The sequence below is a fragment of the Argiope bruennichi genome, chromosome 6 (genome assembly GCF_947563725.1).
Source record: "Argiope bruennichi chromosome 6, qqArgBrue1.1, whole genome shotgun sequence".
Lineage (NCBI taxonomy): Eukaryota > Metazoa > Arthropoda > Arachnida > Araneae > Araneidae > Argiope > Argiope bruennichi.
In genome coordinates, this window is record NC_079156.1 from 71,652,459 (window position 1) to 71,674,877 (window position 22,419).

Sequence of the window (22,419 nt, forward strand, 5' to 3'; positions counted from 1 at the left end):
GGCTATAAAAACGAACGAGAGTAAAACGGATTTATTATCAGAAATTATGTACCAACCGAGCTATTTTTCGGTAAAATTTCCCTAATGATTCAAACGTTCGCCTTGTCAGAGAGAGAAGTTCCCTACCCCCTCTTCGAAAAACGTTGCAGCCAGTGATGTGAAATGGATCTAAATGCCGCTTTCTTATTTATTAATCTGCAGGTTCTTTAAGTTGTCTTTTAATGAAAAAATATGGAGCAGGAATATCTAAACATTCGCCAAGTCGCATTTTTGACACGATGGTCGGCCATCTTTTTGCCGGGAAGCAAGCATCTTCCGTTTCTTTTGAATCATTTGATCTACTCATTGAACAGGATCTATTGCGATAGATTTGCATCTCTATCCTCCTTTCATCGGGAATGCGGCTTTGAGCCATGCGAGTTTCATTTCTCCCCCGATTTAAAGAATTGTCAAAGCTTCCAGATGTATTTCCAATATTTGTACGTAAAATTTGGTAATAAATTCATTTCCTTCTCTCTGTTTTTTTTTTTTTTTTTTTTTTTTTTTTTGATATCGATAAAAATAAATAAGACCCTCTTTTTTCTTGTTTTCTTTGGACAGAGTGGCAACTCTCAGTCAACAACTGTAATCTTTGTTTGGCAACATGGTTTAAATTTCACTCAACGAAATATAATAATACGTAAAAAATGAATAAATTTTTACATGATGCTTAAAATTTCCTTTTTTTCCATTTCATTTTATAGTTTGAAACTTTTTACTATTCCATCGTCCTTACTAACTGCATCTAGTGAAAATACGCATTCGAAAACACCAAAAGGAATAAAATTTTACCCCTTGCGTAACAAAAGTTATATCTTCTAACTTTGTAGCAAATGCAGTTTTAGCTCCATATAAAATAAATAAAAACCACCAAATGGAAGAATATCCTTATTAATATGGAAAGAAAATTTTATTTGACTATTCTTAAGGGATCTGAATACTATTTTTTATTTAACTATATGCGTGGGTTTTACGACATTCATTTCATCATTGTTCTGTATTATAGTGGAGTTTTGACATTTTGGTCATATGGGAATCCCACATACTGCTTTTATTTCCTTCTCTAAAATATTGATATGGGGGACATAAATGTATTTTTCTCTTTTGTTGTGTGAATGTTAAAAAAAATTCTTTGAAATTTTGTGTACTGATAGGGGAATATATCTATTTACGTTCAATACGAAGTAAAATTTCTGTTCTTTTTTTATTGCAAATATATATGCGATTACATAATATAAAAACCACTTAGTATTATTTCAGACTTTTTGCAGAATATTTTTGGCAGTTACTTTGTTGAATATAAAATCAAACAACGTGGTTAAAATTAAAAAAAAAAAAAAAATTAAACATTGCATTTAGTTAACTTTTTGTCCTTTTGAATTGTATAGTTAACGTTATATAGACAGTGTTCATAATTTGAACATGCTTATATTGGTAGAGTGTTGATAATTTGTATTTTGTATAATTAACAAGATGAGTCTTGCGGATGCAAACGCTGTAGCCAGATGTAGACTTATAAATCTGCTCTCTAGTAAGTCTTTAATCACCGACTTTAATTTCCCTAGAAATGTAACAACTACACTGGCTAGATTAACTACAAATCACTATAAGGGAATGAAGATTCTCCCTGATGGGACAAGAACCTATATTTACTGCAAGAACTGCCCGGAAACTCGGCTCACACAGAGACACATCTTCGAGTGTCCATCTATTACCGCAGATATCTTAAAACTTGGCTGGTTGCCGCTGATGGATCCACTTTAGGAGATTCTTTACAATCCTGAAGCACCAAAGCGGCTGCAGTGGTTTTCCGGACCTTTGACAATATCTGAGACTTTCCTCACTTTTTGCATTTCCATAGACACGACAATAACAACACCAACAACTAGATGAGTCGGCAAATGTTAAAAATTGTGACACTATCGGTGAATAATTATTCAAATAACTTTAAAAATCAATGTTATCTAATCGGTCTTTTTTTTTTTTTTAACTAGATAAATAAGTATTCCATTGTAAAGTTTTGGACAATGACATCAATTCGGTGAACTGAAATGGCTTCGTTAAATTAGTTAATAATGAAGCACTCTTGATTCAACAAGAATTATATTTTCAGATATATTTCATAACTAGCTTTTACCCGCAACTTCGTTCGCGTGGAAATTTTGATGTGTATGTATGAGAACTGACGGTTCAAATAATAACAAATCAAAAAAAAAAAAAAAAATTAAAACTAACCTAAAAACCGATGCACTTAAAACTATAAGCATATGCGAAAAATATATAACTAACATAAATACAATTTAATTACAAAAACACACAATTAACCTAAAAACAATTGATTTACATTGTAAATTGAAATAAAACAAAACAGCGAGTCCGTATTTCTTTAAAATCAAGTCAAGTCTATTTTATTTATCATTCGAGATTGAGATAGCTACAACAGTATAATAGACATGATTTTTTAACTTTTAATTAAAATGAAAACGCAGTTGTCAACAATCAGAACACACTGCGCATGCTTGAATTTTCAACGCCAGTTGGGGTAACGCAAATGCGTGGATTTTCTACGTCAGTTGGGGTAACGATATGCAGATTAGACATTTTTAATTTCCTTTAATCTGTTTTATTTTAATTTAAAAGTGCTTCAGAATGAATCCGAAAGATCGATTCATTAACAATGTTTAATTTTAAATGCATCAAACACCAAGAAAATAAACAGATTCCTTTCAAATAATCGGTCAAAAATATATTAAGCCTAACCTTATTAGTGTGGGGAAAAAAAACTGAAGCCTTACTCATTTTTGGCGGGAATTGGCGTCAGATTTCTGGCGGGAAAGTTAGTTTTTAATTAATAAAAAATGAACCACTCAATTAACCGGAATAATTAGTAGCCTATGTCCTATTCCAGACTATAATCTATCTCTGTGCTAAATTTCATCCAATTCCGTTCTGGCGTGATTGACTAACAAACATCCATCTATCCATCCAAACTTTCACATTTATAATAGTAGTATAGATGCATTGACTGTACGTATGGTCTCGCTTTGGTATGGTATGATTTGAAAAGTGTAATATTTCTTATGAATTTTTTGTTTTGAGTCTAGTGGCTTACCAATCCGTCAACCATACTGTAGTGAAATACACATATTCAGAAGATGACAGGCTATCTGTAGATGCAAGATATAGCTGTTGATGATGTAGGTGTTGATAATATTCGTTAACTGTATTTCTATGGAATATTAACGAACCTTACATGGATGGAAAAGCCAATTGCATTTCGAATAATAATTTTTTTTAATTGCCATCCACTCTGTGTGTTTAAGCAGCGAAGCTTATTGGACATTTATGGGCCTTACAAAAGAATTGAGAGGACATTTCCTGTTACTTGTGATGAAATTCGAAAGAATTTTACAGTACTCTCAAATCATTGGATTTGTGAAGTTAGTCTATATTTCGTGTCTTAACGAACAAGTGTAGTAAGACAAATAAAGATGGTCTGGACAAGAAAAGTACCTCTTCTTTTTTTTAAAAAAAGAGATGTCTTATACCACCTGTTCATCATCTTACTAACCGAGCGGTCATTCTATTAATTTCTTAACCGGATGTGATAAAATATTCCGTTTTTCCTATAAGACAGCTTCAGTGAGTATGACGGCTTTTTCCTGATGGAAATTCCTGCAAATGAGAAAGTCTTCATTATGAAGAAAATTGAACAAATTAGTCCATACCCTATTAACAGGTTAAATGTTTCTCTAACTGTCAATACAGCTAGAGGCATAATTCCAAATTTGCATGACTGACATTAGAGGATTATTCTAGTTCCGTTGCAGACACCACTTCTACTCATCTTGATGTAAAATACTGATTTGATTTTTAAAAACCTGGAGAAAATGTGTAAAACTTATTTAAATTGGTATCATGAGCTGAGAAATTTATCGTAGCGATGGCCATAATTGGGATAACTTTAACTGGCTACAGCGACTCCCCCGAAAGCTCATGAAAATCTGAATGACCAGACCGCCGCGATCGCAACACTTTCGAGAATTTTGGGTGAGTCCTTAGGGTCGCCATCGGTTACGGTGCAACTCTTTACGTAGGAAGTATGTCCCGCCATCAATAAGAAGTAGCCGGTACCATCTATTTCTGTACCCACCGGAATGGCGAGAGGAAACCATCATACCGGGTGTTTCTCATTCTCGTTTCTGAGGTCCCCCCCCCCTCCCGGTTGGAGCCTTAATTGTGATAAACTTTGTCTTTTTTTCTTTTTTTTTTTTTGCATTGTTGTTGACATCATTTGAGAGAGAGTGGAGATTATATTGCTCATCTGGATTAAATTGTACGCAAGTAGCATTAATTATTTTAATTCATTCATGTTCTGACTGTCTATGCATAATGAAAACCCAATTTCCTTATGTTAAACAAGTGAAAATTATCTCCCCAAACTATGTTTTTGCAATCATAATTTAAGGCGCAGTTTCATTTATTAATATAAAATGAAATTTTTGCACAGCCCCTCTGAAGGGACCGGTGCAAAATGACCCCGATACACAAGAAATTTTCCTGAGGTACTACTAGCACCACTTCTAAGTTCCTTCAGACCAACCTGACACTCAATAACTGTAGCCTGAAATCGTATACTACCGCTGGACCCTTTCTCCACGCCAATACCACCATCTAATGTTAAAAGAAAGAAAAAAGTTGGAAAATTTCTCAGCTCCACAGCCTTTCTTTTCTTTTTTATTTTTATCTTTATTTTTTTTTTCTTTCACCTTCTCCCTTTTAATAGCTTGTTCAGACTCCTTTTTTTTTTCTTTCTTTTTTTTTAATATTTTTTCCCCGGCGAAGTTATGTTAGATGCAAACTAATAATGACCGGCCGAGAAGAAAGTGAAAAGTACGGAGTTGCAAGAATTTATGTGTCCCTAGGGTCTCGGTTGCTCTTTAATAGCTGATTTTTTTGGGGGGACCTCTACATTATTTTTTTTCTCTATTCTTTTCCTCTTTTTTTTTTCTGTACTTATTTCCTTGTTGTTTCTGACTATCCATTCCGCTTCCCGGACGGTAAATTTTTGTTCCTCATTAAACTCCAGTGTAAAAAGGGGTTAATCTAATCAAGAATTTTTGTTCTAAAAAATGATGGTGGGGAGTAAGGTGATAACGATTCTTTTGTTATTAACGGGAACAGTAACGGAAGAATTAGGGGTTGCTTCCCTTCCCACCCTTCCTTTCTTTTGGTGAATTGCAGAGTTAAGACAAATTTTAAAGCAATTAACAGATACGGGAATTCTATCGCTGGAGGGCTTCTCATGAAAGCCCATTGATTTTCATGTAAATCATGTACTTTAGAAATTGATACTCATATTGGAGGTCTGATTAATGATTTGTTTTTTACTAATTATTTGTATATGAAGTATAGAGAAAATATAAAAATCGTCAGAAAATTCGATTTCCAGATTTTGACGAATTTCCACGTTTTAAACCACTCAGAGTTCGAAAAATAAATTTTTGGAAAAAGACCGTCTGTCTATTTGTGACAGTCGTAACTCAAAAATGTTTTAGCTAGATAAATGAAATTTGGTATATGGTCTTTGCACCAAATTTATAGATTTCTATCAAATTTTGAGCAAAATCTAATCAGAGGAAGTTTGTCTGACCGGCTGTTTTAATATAAGACAACACGATAACTGCTAAAGAGAGCTAGATGAATGAAATTGTGTATACAGATCTATAATGTAGACGCCTGTCAAATTTTGAGCCAAATCCAACAAAGGAGTGAACTTCTATCTGTCTGTACTTTCAGAAGTATGTAACTGCAAACTAAGAGAAGTTAAGCATTTTCTTGGTATTTAAAGAAGTTATTTGTTGTCTTGTTTATGATGTAGGTGACCTCGTTGAAAAGTTATTTTTGTGGAAAATGTCGAATATATTTTCTTTCAATGTTCTTAATTTCTTTCTCTTTATTAAACCTTTTAAATTTGTGACGTGTTCATTCTTTGGGAAGCTGCATTTATTTTTATATTTGCATAATTTACATTTTAATGCAATATTTATATCTTCAAACGCTATTTCTCTGAATTTGGGGAATTCGTCTTATATAAAATCTCAAATTGAAAACTGATATATTTTGTTTGGACTAATGATTTCTCAATATAATGTGTAGTTCTCGAGCTTTAGATTAAATCTTTTAAAAAAATTTAATGTTTGTTCATAGAATGAAAAATTTCTTTGAATTTGTTTTAATATTTAATAAAGTGAAAAAATCTGAAAATTCCTTGCTATTTATCATTTGACCCGGAGTATTTTTGAATTACCAAATGAATCCCAAAACTTTTGCTTTATATGTCTTTTTAACCCCTCTCCTTGAAATTTATTCTCTGTTGTTATTTTTTTCCCTGTATATTTTATATAAAGATTCGAGTATTTTATAAATTTTTCAAAATATTCAACCCATAAATGAATGAAGGAATCAAAATGAATTATATAGGGATAAAAAAAAACTTTCCTACTTGTAATTCAATTATTCTTAATTTTACAAAAACCGATTTTTTTTTAATATTGATATTTGGAAATGTACCGACTCTGATTAATATGGTTTTTGTCCAAATATTGGAACGAATAATTAAAAAAAAAAAAAAAAGGTGAAGAATGAGGTGAAGAATTTTTGAAAAGGAAAAGAGATGTGTGAATCTCCCCCCATATTGAAAACATTCCGATTTCAATTCATAAAGTATCTCTGACTATCGAAATCTCAATCCGTTTGCATCCTAATGTTCACTCGCACCCAAATAATAAATAATACTCTAAATGCCTGCTCCAAACCACGGCGCGTTTTAATATTTCTCTAGCTTCCATCTGTTTCTTCAACAAATACCAAAGCAAAGCAAGGATTTGAAAACCTTCTTCATAACTTTTACAACCCTTTTTCTTCCTTTCTTCGCTTGTGGAATATTTTCATCCCTAATCTTTTCAATAAAATCCCTTCTCTGTCTTTCATTTTTTTTTATGCCTTCACCACCGCAGACTTAAGTCTTGAGTAAGATTTACTGCAACCAGCGAATAAGATGAATGCTTCAAGACTATCAATCTGTAAAGAGCTTCAGTTTGTGACATTTTATCAGATTAATCGTTCTTTTTTATTTTTTATTTTCTCCGTTTCTGGAATAAGAGGAAACAATGTGACTTCCTTTTTTTTTATATTTATTGTTGTTATTATTTCTTTTCTTTTAAAGTTTCCACCCCTTAGAGAAATCTGTAAAAACTGCTTTCAACATTTCCTAATCCCATAATGCATTGCGAAAAGACTTGCTCCTCCATCTTTTATGCATATTTTTCCCGGAAAGGGAATGGTTTCCCCCCCCCCTCAAATATTTATCCCTCGGTTTTTTTCCCCCCATCTCTCCTCTCGACTGACACCGAACGTCGAAATGTTATTAATTTTGCATGGCGTTATTTCGGTAGGTATTGCGATGCCGTCTATTATTTGACGTGCTACTGACAGCGTCGTTTTTATGTCTTATTGTTTCCGATTTTTTTTTTTACTTGGGATAAATGATTAGAGTTAGGGATATTAATATTTCTCATCATGAAAGAGAAGGTTTTATTTATATGTGTTTTATGATGTTGGCCATGATTCATGTTACGAAGTTATACCTGTTTTTGAGAGTGCAGTGCGTCTTGACATGTAAAAGAATTTATTTTGGGGAGCTGCTATCATCCGCTAAAATTGAAAGGCTCTCGGATAATAAAATCATCGTTAAAGTCATATTATACTTTTTATTTTTATTAGTTTTTCTTTAGCGGAATGTGTGATTTTTTTTTTCTGTTTTCATATAGATAAATTAAGAATCGTTCTTAAATTATTTATCGGCACAAGATAAAAATGTCATTTCTTTTATAATGTTTTTGGATATTATAAAATCGTATTGAATTTAGATTTTTAAATTTCTTCTTCTAAGTTTTTTTTTTTAAGCAATGTATAATTATAACTAATATGACAATTAAAATCGAATATGCAGAAAAAAAATTGTGTATTCTTGCTCTGAAATTATCTGGATTATGATCGTAATGATTAGAAAAAATGTTTGATATATTTTAGCAACATTATATTTCAAATATCAAAAATTGACATTTTATATTTAAAGGCAAATATAAATATTTTTATTATTCTGTAATAATGTTTTCTTGCTCATTATTAAAAATAAAGATTTACAGGTAATCTTATTGGATATTGAATTTATGTTAATTAATCAATCTCCAAACTTGGCTATCATGTGGTGAGTCCATTTTGAGATCAAGATGAATGTTTTCGAAAATACAAGAATTATAGCAATATCTCTTTAAGTTGCCAAGATGCTATGCACTTCTAGAAAATTCCATACCCTGTCAGAAAACCTATATAGATGAAAGAGAATTAAAGCGATGTAACGATTGCATGTACCCTAAAAGCTATTGCTGTTTTATATCTGCTTGTATTGCGAGTGTCTGCAAGTGCTTTCTTTGAATGGATTTTGGTTGTGTTTTAACTTTTCTAGTCAGATAAAGCATCGTTATCCACTATTGAGTTGTTTGGGTTTCTCACTATAGATTTCCATATCTGTCTAAATAATGAATTATAAAATGTGTAAAAATACTTATTACACAATCCTGAAATGAAGTGATTGCCCATAGCTTGTGACGTGTGCTTACAACTTTAAGTTGTCATTGTTTTTAATTTTTATTTAGAAGACCGGATTCTTGTAGTACCATAGTTCTGAATGCAACTAGAGAGTCTTCACATGTATAATCTATGGGACAAGATTTCGAGTATTCTTGAAGCACCGCAATATCCCATCTTATTGATATAGTCATAATTCTTGTATTTTCGAGAACCTTTTAATGGCCAATGTCGGAAATCATTGACCTGGTGCCCATTAGAATATCTGAAAAATCTTCTTTTCGAGTTTAAGACTCGCATTGCAGGAAAGCCAAAATATCGATTCATAACAATATAGTTTCTGAACAACAACGGAAAGTTAAAAAACTTTTTAAAATCAAATTTGATGTAATTAAAAAAATTAGATTGTCAGATAATTAAATAAAATTTAATTGAACAAAAAAAATCCCATTTAATTTGTTGATAAAAAATTAAATTTACTACTGAGTTACTATTAGTGTTAAATTAATTAATGTTTAATTATTAAAATATAATGAATTCCCGGCAGAAAAAAAAAATAAGTGCAAATTTTGCTTCATAATCTCTTGCTCAAATAGGATTTTAAAAAAAAAATTTTTTTTTATTAATGATGCAAAAATATTTGAAGCTGCCAATCTCGAAAAAAAACCTTTTTTTAAAAAAATGCATGCTTCTCCCCTGGCCTCTCCCACGGTACAAGCATTACGAATTAATCATTTCCAAGTGGATTGCATTAAACGGCTCTCAAAAGATATTTATGGCAAATATTTAAAAGGCTTTTCCAAAACGTGAAGAAGCCTTTTGAATTGAAAGGGGAGTGAATATGCGCCGCCTTAATAAAATATGCGGCGGCGAAATAAAACTGCATTGAGACGCAGGGCACGGATCTCTTGCGGAAAAACTCCATAAATATATAGATTGGGGATGAAGGAGGCTGCATTACTGTGAGCCATCGGGAGTTGGTTTCAAAATTTATCAAAAATTCCCCATTTTTTTCCTTTTTCCCTGTCTCCATCTCTCTCTCTCTCTCTCTATCTGTTTGAATTCCGTAAGCTCCCGGAAAATACCCGCTTTAGGGATTTTTAAGTCATCGCTTAACTTTTTAATTTTAATCTGATTTATTTTGTTAGGTTGTTTTTATTTTCCGTAGCTCCCCAGTTATTCCCCCCTCCCCCTTTGGCTTTTCACTTTATGTAAATAGTCAAGAAGATAACTCAAGTTTACTCAAGAAAATGGTTTATGAAAAGTTTCCGTCTAGAATTTCAGAGGAATGGAGAGGGTGGTTCCATTCTATTCGTTTTGATTCGTTTTTCTCCCCCCTTCAACTATATACTTTTTAGGAAAGGAGAAGGGGATAGATATTTTTCGCGTGTTTGTAATCATGTGCATTGTATTTATTTTGTTTAATTTTGCTTTCTATTTGGTTTGTTTTAAACAAACCCTCGACTCCTTGCTTCTCTTTCTGTTTTTTTAATAATGCCGGTTACAATATGATTGTTTTCTAGATCTGTGTGTTTGAGTTTCAACTTTTAATTAATTGCTACTCAAGATACAATCAGCTTGGATTGTTAAAATTAAATGGGATTTCATTTTTAATTTCCATTTATCAAAGATCACAATTTTCTGAAATTAAACTTGGGTGGATTTAAATAATTGCTACGCATTTAAAAGCGGTGAATGTTTTTTTAAACATTTGATATTTATGTTTAAAAACGTATTCTTGTAATTTGAGTTCAAATTTTTTGCTGTGCCTTAAATAATTTATAAATAATTCAGTTGGAAAGCAACAAGTAAACTGCATATTTGATATGCAGTAGATTCTAAAAATAAAATAATAATAATATCGTAACTAAACGATAAATAATTTTGTAAGCATTAAGCTTATACTCTACGTTAATGTATTATTTGTTTTAAAAGTATGTACAAGGCATTTCTAAACATATAGAGACAGACATACAGTTCCAGTTGGGAGAAATTGCAATAAATGTCATTAACTCTACTCTATTTTTTATGCTTTAATCAATAAATGACTGTTTAAAAAAATATTACGAAATCTAAATTTTATATACCCCTTCCAGTCAGCAACATAATGAGTTTTTTTGAAAAGCTCTCAGTTTTTAATTTTTGCTGAAGAAAAATTAAAATAATCTATGAAATCAAATCTATCAGTTAAATGACAAGTTTTTTAATTTGAAAAGTTTTTTTTTCCTTTGTTGAAAAGAAATATAAAGTAAAAATCTTTTGGTCCAGAGATTTATCAAATGATTTACTTAAAATTTTGCTGATAGCGTAAGAAATATATTATCTAATTCTGAATTAAAAAACAGACTGCGTTTCTATCCATTCTTTAAATATTGATATTTGATGATAACGTGATATTTTCAATTTTCTCCCCCATTTTGAAGCATTAAAACAATTATAGAATATTTCTAAAACAGTTTATTGCATATTCTGTTGATCAGGAACGATAATGAGAAGTTATTATACCAAATTTGAATTAAAAAAATATACTTTAGAATTTAATTTGATGTTTTTCTTAAGGAAATCCTACCATAGATTAGAATGTGAGAAAGTAGATGTAAGACAGCGTTAAAGCATATATAAATGCGAATATAAAAAATCAGTGTACCCCCTCCCCCTCAAAACGACTTATAAACAAAATAATAAAGTTTATAGAGAAGTTTTATAAAGAAAATGGCACAAACATTAAGAATATTAAATAAACAAAAATCCATATTTTCTAAAATAAATAAATAAATAAATAAATAAAAAATTACTTTAGGCTTTAATCTTTCCGATATGTATTTCTACTGAAGTTCACTTCTGAATTCTCCGATGAGAAGGATGTGGCGCCATCTGGTGGTATGATAAATATTTATTGAAACAATGGCTTTTTAATTAATTTTTATTGCTGTTTAATTATAAATAGCTATAGTTATTTAATTAATTATGATGCAGTCTTTGCAGAAGTACTTGTGAGCAAAATTTGTTGGAAATATATTGAGTAGTTTTAATTTCTGTTATGCATATAAACTATTTATTCATTTTACTTTTATTTATAGAGATTAAATAAATTCTTCCACCGTAGATTTTCTTTGCAAATTTTGCTATCTGCCTAATCAAACTCAGTGATTCGTGCATGAATGGTTTTCAGTTTAAGAGAGATTTCTCCTTTTATAAACTATATAGCATTTATCTAGCTTTCGCGCTCGAGAAGACGCCTCTTGAATAAGTAATCTAACCGAAAAGGTGCTTTTCGCAACCCCAAGATTAATTTTCGCGTGATTTGTAAGCGCTGTGATTGCTAATTTCATTATATATTTTCTCGGTTTCGTTTTGTGCCGGCATTCGAATTGTCGGGATTTTAATTTCATTAGAGTTGCCGTGTCGGGCGTAGCTTTATCAAAACTGAAAAGATCCCCTTTAGGGATTGTGTAGGTTGTTGTTTCCAGGTGTTAACACGCATTGTTGGAATTGAAATGGTGGAATTTTTGAATGCTTCCTTTGGTTTGCTCCTTTTTTTAAATTGTTTCATAGTTAATTCTCTTATTTGCGTACTTTTTTTTTTTCTTTTTGACGAAGAACTTTTTAATTATTTTCGAGAAACGGAAATGAAGTAGTCTTTAAAAAGAATTTTAATTAAAAAAAGATTCACTTATTGAATTCTCCATGTTATATCCTGTATCTTCTTATTATTTTTTTAAATATGACTTCGAGATTTCTTTGTTTTGAAGTGTGCTTCTGTTACTTTCGAAACAATGAATTGAATTAATCTGGGGAAGAAAAAAAAAAAAACTTTGAAAAAATGAATCTATTATTGAATTTAGCAAATTATTTTCGTAATTTCCTTTATTTTCATATAAATTTGTTGATTCCTTTTGTTTGGGTGCGTTTCAGTTATTATCGAGAAAAAGAAATGAACTAGTCATTGAAGATATTAACATTTCTTAAAAAAAGTTTTTTTAATTTATCAATTTGTTTTTCTTCATTTCGCTTGTTTTAGTGTGTGTATGTGTACTAATTGTGCACATTTCGATTCTTTTCGTGAAACGAGAAGGAATTAATTCATTTAAAAAAATATTTGTAGTTTAAAAAAATGGGATCTAATATTTAATTCAATATTTTATCTTTACCAGCCATTTCACATATTTTGCAATAAATTTGGTGTTTCTTTTTTGTAGTGAATGTCTCTGTTATTTTCAAGAAATGGAAACTAGTAGTTCAATATAATAGAAACTAGTTGAAAATAATGCTAGTAGTTTATTAATCGGATATTATTACTGAATTGAATGTATTATTGCCCAAATTGCTATTAAATTTCCAGCGATGTTTTAATTTAATATTACCCACCACTATCACCACAACCAGGGTGTGCCGCTTCAAATTTGAAGGATGAGAAATTATTGTATCGATAATCAGGTTCCACAAATATTATCTTGGCTTGATTAACCGATAACCTCAATTTGGGGGTTACTTGATTCTTGGTTTTTTTTTTTTTTTTTTTTTGTCGTGTTAGTAAGCAAATTCTTACTTTTACGACAATGTGTTGTAGTATAAATAACCACACTGGATGCTCCGCCCAGAATAATTAAAGACTTTCGAATTGAATTTGAATGACTGGACCACCGCAACAGCATTAGCGGGAGCTAAAGTTAAGTTCTAAGAGCCATCGACGACCACGGTACAACTCTCCCGTGGAGAGCACGTCCCGTCATTGGAAAGAGGTAGCCGACCCTCACCATTTCTGTACCGGTGGGGAAAACCAACCTTCATACTTCCTCATCCTCATTTCTGAGGTGCCTTCAGGTGATAAGTTTTCTGTGGTGTCCCCGATGGTAAAATTGTGATAAGCCTTGTCATTTTTTGTTGCATTGTTATTGAAATCATTCAAGAGAAGTTTGAGATAATATCGCTGAACTGGACTAAATTATATATGCAAGTGGTTCTAATTACTGGTAGTTTCATGATAAACGGCTCTTTCTCGTTTATTGAGTGGACACACCAAATCTCTCACCTTCCAACACGGACGGAGGATCTTTGCTGAATGTCCTTGGTGCAAGGCAGATCAAGCCTCTCCCAATCATATTCTTAAATGTTTAAATTTTAAGGGATTCACTATGGTTTTTGGACTTTTTAGAGATCTTTCATGGTGGTTTCATGGTTTGGTATAGTGCAGCTTGGTTTCATGGAGGTGATATAGTGCAGTTACACCACCTGGGATCAGAAACAACAACAACAACTAATTACCGATGGTCATATAAGTAAGCAAAAAAAAAAAAAAAGTAAATGCCATGGTTTGGTTAAGAAATGACGTATATGGTTCAACCACTTGGTTGTTTAATTCACTAAATTAGGTACAATATAATAGAATCTTGCGATGAATGATGATCTGTGTTCACAGTATTTTAACAATACTTTTATACATATGCATGGCATTTTGTAAAATATTACTCCTAACAATGTTTCCTCCTTTTCTTTCCAGATTATCCGGGAACGAGTGCGTATTCCCGCGCAGCGCAGCTCGTATGTGTGGAACAGCCATCCAGGAGCATTGCCCATCTTGCCCCAATTTTCGGACGTGCTGAGAGACTTCCCTTTCTACCTGAACCACTTGGCGCAGACGCCTCACGCCAAGTTCACTGCCGTCATTTACGTTTCCATGGCCGCACATTCATCGCCGCTCCTGCGACTTCTCAAGACGGTCGCCAAATCGGCCTACGCGGCAAGGGTCAGTAGTTTGTTCTTCCATGAACAATTCAATGTGAATTGCAAGTTAACTATATAAGATTCCAATTGTTATTGCCATAAGACATTTTTTTAAATTTTTTTTATTTTCTCATATATGAAGTATAGTAATCGTCAAAAAATTCAAACTCGATATTTTGACGTATTTCCACTTTTCACATCTCCGTAAATTCGAAAAATACACTTTTAGAAAATGTCTATCGGGACAAAGATAATTCAAAAATGCTTGACAGTTGAATTTGGTATACGGGATCAAAACCAAGTTTGTAGATTTTTTTATCAAATTTTGAGCAAAATCTGTGAGAGGAAGTCCATCTGTCCGGCTGTTTGAATAGAAGTTACGGAGAGAGTTAGAGAGATAAAATGTGGTACATAGATTTAACATCTATAGTGTAGAAATCTTCCAAATTTTGGGTCAAATCCAACAACGGGTCGATCATTAACTTAAAAATGCAATGAAATATATCATATTTGGTATGGGATTTTTGTGACTACAATCGTAGTTTTGTGTTAAATTTTGATTTTGGTCATCTGGAAAAAAACCTAAATTTGATTTTCGGATACTTTTAACCGCATACCAGAAATTAATCTTCGTTGGATTCAGTAAAAATGCCAAATTGACACCAAAGATTAATATTTGGTAGCTATTGTATGCCAATACCAGGGGAAAGCGTTTTCTGAAATACGACCTTTATTAGAAAGCGTGCGAGAAAGTTTTAGGGAGACCACACCTGCTGGTTACGTCATGCCATTGATGATTTTTTTTTTATTTCCTCTTTTATTCACTAAGCATTGTTTATCGCAATTGAGAATTTGCAGCCGAAATGTCAAATAAAAATCTATTTATTCACACAAATAATTGGCATTTGATTCTTAAAACATTGTTCTGTCATGTCATTTCCTTTTAAATCCCATGGCTTGTTTAGTCTGTAGTTCTGTATATTATTGGTGAATCCTATTTGTGACGTTTACAGTATTACAGCGCTCTTAGGCCTAATATTCGAGGCTAAGTATCAAGCCTAGAGTATTTTCATTTTCTGATGTTTTAGTCTAGAAGTTCAAATCTGCTTTTAATTTGTAAAAAATTACTGGATATCCAAAGATTTCTATCAGATGCTCGATCATGATTAGATGAACTGACATCAGATTGTAAACTCTTACCAACAACATCAATTTGAAAAATATGCCTTTTAAGGTTATTTAGTTTCAATTTAGGGCTCATTAGCAGCGTCAGTTGTGATTCACTCTTTGTCTGATCAATAGATACATTTGTAGAAAAATAAGTCATTTAAGGCTCACTAGCAACATCAGTTAGTAAGATTCATTATCTTCACTTAAGTCCCCCCCCCTCACACACACACCAATAAAAACATTTGTAGAACGTTATGCCATTTAGTTAATAGTGGTGAATTCTTAATAGTAATAAAACAAAAATATAAATTCAACATTTGTTTTTATATGTTTTGTTTATTATATACAGATTTTTGTATGGTCTTTACCACTAGTGAATCTCTTGGTACACATTAAATAAATATTCACTTTTATCATGAGACTCAATATCTCATCATAATCATTTCCATGATGACAGTTTTAGTACTAACTATAGATATGATATATAGATATTGTCTAAAATATAGGATTTCACATATATAAGGGCAAGATATATCTTATCTTTATATACTTGGGCACTAAATGGGTTATTTAATAGCTGAGTTCTAAACCATTAGAAAAGCATACGATGAAAGAAATGCTCTAAATATTATAAAAATTATATCAGAAGTTGTGTTAGGAAATAAATGTTCTGCTAAAGAAATTGCAAATTCAAAATTTTTATTAATAGTGAAATTTAATAAATTATTTTTAAGACGCCAGCATTTTTAAGAAAATAAATTACACTCTTATACGAATATGTCTGTTCTAGTTTTCTCTTTTTAAGCCATTAAGGATCTTTCCTCGAAATGGCTATTAAATTGGTGTAAATTTTTTTAAAATTTGGGTATTTGGTCAGTGTTAATCTTACAAGTGTGGGTTTATTTCTTTTAAAAATATAGATATGTTTATGATTGATAAAATGGTAATGTGTATCAAACTTCACATTAATAGAGACTATTATAATAATAGGGAATTATTAATTATTTCTATGGGGATTATTAATTAATAGGATTATTATATTAACGAAATTTCACATTAATGGAGACTATTATAATAATAGGGAATTATTAATTATTTCTATGGGGATTATTAATTAATAGGGATTATTATATTAACAGAATCCCAATTAATTATATTAATAAGGATTCTGCTTATCAAAATTAGATTTCGTAATATTTAGACAAAATATGTATGCTACAAGTAACATAGACAACAATTCTACGTACTTGTACAGTACAAATGTGGAGTATGTATTATAGTACATATGTATTGAATATGTAGAGTACTTTTCCAGTTAAAAGTATATGGATATCTTGTTTGTCTTATAGTTATAAACTATAATAGAAAAACAAATAAAAAAATCTATTGTCTGAAAAGCATGAATGCTCGTGCATAGTTTCAAAACTTAATTTTTCACCTAATTATATAGGCTACTTGTACATTCTTATCGTTTGATTGAAAATATTTGTGCAAACTGCAGAACAAATTCGTTATGTGAGAAAAGACAATGAATTAATCTTAACATTTTATTTAGAATGTATGAATACTTATTGGTCATTTATATATGTCCAAAATTCTCTCTAGAAGAATTTTTATCCTATAAAATATTTATCTCTTCTGTAACATTGAATGACATTCTAGTCACCAGTTCAGCATTCAAAACTGATAAAATTATGTCCAATTTACAACAAACATATTTTCAAATTTTTAAGGAAAAAGGACATGAACTGTGAGTCTTTGACATTTAAGTTGCTTAGATATTTAGAATTATTGTTAGCAGACTTAAAAGACAAGCATATGGTGAGGCGACATTTTAAAATTCTCTTAAAAGCTGACATTGCATTTTTCTAGCCAAATCTTTAAAAACCATTTTGCTTTAGTCCTAAAGCTCCTTAAGCTCGGTTCAGATTTATTCCCACAAGCTGAATATTTTAGCTCTAAGCTTTAAAATGCATTTTCAGTTTGCTGAAATATTGAGTGAGACCTCGCGAGGACTCGAATTGTGCGTAGAAAAAGTGGAAATAAACACCTGGTCGCTGGTTGGTGTATGCTACGTTGTCGTAGTATGTCATTTGAATTTTTCTAATTGTAAATTAGGCGTTTTAAAATTCATCAGTTTGTCTGAAGATACAAGTTGGGTATTAGAACTCATATTTAAATTTCATGAATGAGTTTGTAGAGCAAGTTTTTCTGCTCTGCTAATCGTTATTGCTAATGAATTAGTGGAAGTTGAGTTTTCAGTTACATAATGTGTGCTTAATAGGAAGAGGGTTTATAGGAGAAAGAACGAGGCGTTCGTGTCAAAGTTTAGATAATTATTGATTGGTCCGTTGCTATTTGTAATTGGTAATAGTTAAAGCAATTCATGATGGAATTATGTTACTCTTATATGATTGACAGAAAGTATTTTTATTATTGATATACATCAGTTTGTCTGAGTATACAAACTTCTAGGTCACTAGATATTTTATTTAAATTTAACGAATTAGTTTGTAAAGCAAGTTTTTTACTCTGTCAATCATTCCTGTGCATGGATTGGTGGTTGATTTTTCTGTTGGTATAAGATGTGCGTAACAGAAACAGTTTTACAGGGGAACAAAACGTTCTCGCCAAAATTTAGATAAGTATTGGTTCATTACAGGTTTAAATAATTGTTAGTAGTTAAAATAATATATGGTGAAATTATACTGTTACATAATTGATAAGCTGTATTTTTACTATTGTAATTTCCTATGTATTAATTTTTTAGAGGGGAGGTAACAAATTGATGACAGCACATCTAATTCTATTGTTAGTAATGTAATAGCTTTACTTCAATTTATTATTTTAGAATTCGTGATTGCAAGGGGGAAGAGTCATTGCTAATAGTAATTGGTGTGCACTAAAAGCCTTTCACTCTAATTGTTCGTAAAATTTATAGAGATTCAGTAATGATATGTATTCACTTATGTTGTGTCAGTATTTACTCCTGAGTTTCGGTTGAAAGCAGAACGATAGTTTTATGGAAATAATGTCTGTTTATAATAATGTAACTATGTACTTTATTAGAAGTTTTTACCAATTAGTCTGTCTTTATTGTATCGTAATTTTCCTCACATTTACGTCAAGAATAGAATGAAGTGTTATATTTTAAAAGGATTCAAAGATATTTTTAACGAGGAATTTATGCAGCAAATGGTTATAGTGAAGAAAAGGATAAAATCTATAAATTTTCTTGAAATATTTCTTGTTGGTAGTTATAATAATGTACGATAAAAGGAGCAGTTGTTGTCAGCAGTTTTAGGGATTCTATTTAAATAATAGGTATAATTGGGAATTTATTTTATTTTAAAGTCGTGTAATTCTCTACAATTTTGAAACTTTTCTTTTTATTGTCTGTCTGTTATAAATTTCCTCACATAAAATTCATATATATATATATATATATATATATATAAAGTATAATTTCAACAATGTATAATTGTAATAATTCTAGAGGGGAAGAGAATCGGGCGTTGATGATATTGTATGATCATTTCGCTATAGGATGATATTGATTCTACAACTCTAGTTATTTTCCTTCGAGAATTATTGTGCTACTTAAACAGATTGTATACCTCCTGTTTATGTTGGTTTTCTCTCTGCGTGTCTTAAATTTAAAATGAAGTAAGAAATAAAAGGAATTGTTGCAGTCATATGCCGCCTTTGGTTACCAGCTTATTTGTTTGGAATATTGGCTTTTCAACCGCAAATTAATACTTATTATTGATTTAGTTGATATATTCGCGTCACTTGGGATTAAAATCCTTTTATGTATACTATTTTTAACTATTATAACATTTTACAGTAAAAGCATAGGCGAAAGTAAAAGCATTAAAGTAAAATATTTTTTAAAAAAAATAGTGGTAGAGTTGCTCAGATTGTAAGAAAAATAAATTTATTTGACTTCTTATTAATTTCATTTAATTAATTTTTGTGCTTTGAAAACCTGATAGTAATTTTTCTCATGTCTAATATACTAAATGTTAAAAAAAAAAAAAAATTCCTAAATTTGGTCCAACTATTTAGAAAGAGACGGGGAACGTGCATGTATATATACATAAAAATGAGCATAAAAATCTTATTTTGAACTTAATGTCAAAAAAAAAAAAAAAAGTAATATTTTACCCTGATTGTAGCATTTTCAAAAACAACTTAGATAATTTGCATTCCATCAAATTAGATAATTTTATGGATTATGATTTCATTTATAACTATTAAAAACATTTTTGCAGATTTTATATCGAATTGAATTTAGCACAAAATATTAAAATTAGAGATAAAATTGTACTAAAATATATACAGCTCAAAACATAATTTTTTGAATTTTAAGATAAAAATGTAAAAAGTTTGGTTTTTTTAAGGCGTAAATTTAATTTAAATGTTTAAGTGTGTTTTAGTGTGTCTTTTAAGTGTGTTTTAGTGTAAAAAACATTTTTAAGAGCTATAACTAAGAACATCAAGCACATGCATAATTGTTTAATTGCGTTTTAAATTTTTCGATTTCGAAAAGTTGCGAGTGACCTTTAAAAAGGCGTGTGCCAAATTCCATCGAGATCGGTAAAATATTACAGATGTTTTAATAGACATTCATCTTTATATACAAAGCTTATTAAACGGTGCTAGTTTTCATATGTTGCGCCAATACTTATTTTTTAGCTCTAAATCGTTTTCCACTTTAGTCTTCTATCTAGGGACGGGATTACCTTGTTGGTAGGGCGTTGGACTCGCATTCCTTAGGTTGTGAGTTCGAACCCAGCCGGCCGAAGACTCTCCGTGTGTGTGTGTGGTGGCTGGCGCACTTATAAATCTGTCGTGGTCACAAAGTCCTCCATGTCGAGAGTAATACCACTGGGGGTACTGGTTCAGAGGTGATCATTCTCTGATTCTGGTGATCGGTCTAAATTACGATCTGTGGAAGTGCACGAATGAAGTTCGCCCCGTAAAAAGAGCTGTGGGCCGTGAGTAGCTAAGTCATACTCTTAGCTCTAGTTGGCGCTACTGTAAAAACAAGAGACGCCCACTCGGTTTAAATCGCTGGCAGATTGTCAGCGGGCTTGTAAAGTGCCATAAGTCGCAACACACAACACAACAGTCTTCTATTTATTAATATTTAGCATTCAACTAAGCAAATTGAAAATCCTGATTGAAAACTTTATATAGTTCCGTATTCATTTTTGTTTCTGTGCATTGTTGGTGCTGAAAAATTATTAACTTATAGTCAGCCTGAATATGGAATATTTTTTTCTTCTTCCAGATTGTTGTCATTTGGAACAGTGAGACAGTCCCTGCATCTTCTGTGAAGTGGCCTTCATCTCCTATCCCCATCAACGTCATACAGGCCCAGCACAAGGTAGGTTCATCGAAATGTCTTTAATGTATCGATTTTTACTTTCTCGTATCGATGCAGAAAGTATTGTAATCGTTAAAAAATTCGAACTTGAGATTTTGACGAAACTCCACGTTTTAGACCTCCCCGAGTTCGAAAAACACAAATGTCCGTCCGTCTCTCTGATACAAAGATACCCAAGAAAACTTTGAACTAGAAGTGTGAAACTTGGTATGTGGTTTTAACAACAAATGTGTATATTTCTATTAAATTTTGAGTAAAATTCGTTTAGAGGAAGTCTGTCTTATATATGTTTGAATATAAGTTAACACGATGACTACAAAACGAAAAGAACTAAACGAATGAAATTTGGTGCACAAATTTAACATCTATAGTGTAGAGACCTATCAAATTTTGTCCCAAATTCAACTACGGGTTAATTGCCTGTCGGTCTGTACTTTCAGAAACAATGTAAACACGATGACTCAGTAACTTAAATATATCAAATTCGGTATGGGATTTTGTTACTACAAGTGTGGTTTTGTGCGAAATTGTTGTTCTCATCGGTTGCAAAAAAAGTTCTTGAAACACAGATTTGATTTTCGGATACTATTAAACTCATGGTAGGAATTAATCAGCAAATCCCTCGCCAAGAATGACAAAATAGATTGAATAAAACTGCTAAATTCTATCCAATCACTACCCACAGTTAGTGATTTGAATTGCAAACACTACACATCATTTCTACCTTCTTTGAATATCTTAAAATATGAGATTACATTGCATCAATATTTGTAATTTCTGTGAATATCTTTTATGTGCCATACATTTTTATTCTTCTATAATTAGTTATTCATCTCAAAGGTAGGATTTAACTTTTGCTGTCTTCATTTGCTCTTAATTAACATAGCCTCCAGCAAGCCAAAAGGAATCTACCGAAAACCACCTTCTTCATCAATTCACAGAACATACCGAGCATCCATCCCCCCTTGCCAATTGATGCCTCGTTTATTAATTATGCTCTATGAAGCGCCATCCTTAGGGAAAAACTTTAGCTTGGAGGTATATGCGTAAATGTATTAATACTGCTAAAAGCGCAGTCACAGCATCCTGGGTAAAGTGTCTGGACGGTGCTTCGATCCGCTATCAGAATGCGAAATCAACCAAGTTGCTCCTCCTGTGCCCGATTGTAGAGCCCTAATGGCCACTCAGTGTTGTCCCCTGGCCATTAACTGTCCATTAATGTCCTCACTTCCAATGCGCTCCACATCGCCAGACGCTCGTTGTAATCGAATTCCGGAACATCCGTTCCACTCCCTGTTTCCTACTGTTAGGAATAAAGTTTCCATGGATATTTAGTTGCTGTTATTTAGTATCGGGATAAAAGCAAGTGATTACGAGATCTAAACCAGACTGATACTGGGCAGAAGGGGATGCCGGTGTTATTAGTCGATTTGGACCATAGT

At 31.6% G+C, this 22,419-nt stretch overlaps 1 protein-coding gene across 1 annotated transcript in view; it reads left to right on the top strand.

Annotated features, from left to right (window-relative positions):
• The window catches only part of LOC129972503 (exostosin-1-like), a 335,773-nt gene that overhangs the window by 297,573 nt on the left and 15,781 nt on the right, over nucleotides 1-22,419 (top strand). Inside the window, exons 4-5 of the mRNA XM_056086659.1 lie at nucleotides 14,192-14,437; nucleotides 20,882-20,977. Of these exons, the coding sequence (XP_055942634.1) occupies nucleotides 14,192-14,437; nucleotides 20,882-20,977 (342 nt within the window). The remainder of the gene's footprint in view (nucleotides 1-14,191; nucleotides 14,438-20,881; nucleotides 20,978-22,419) is intronic.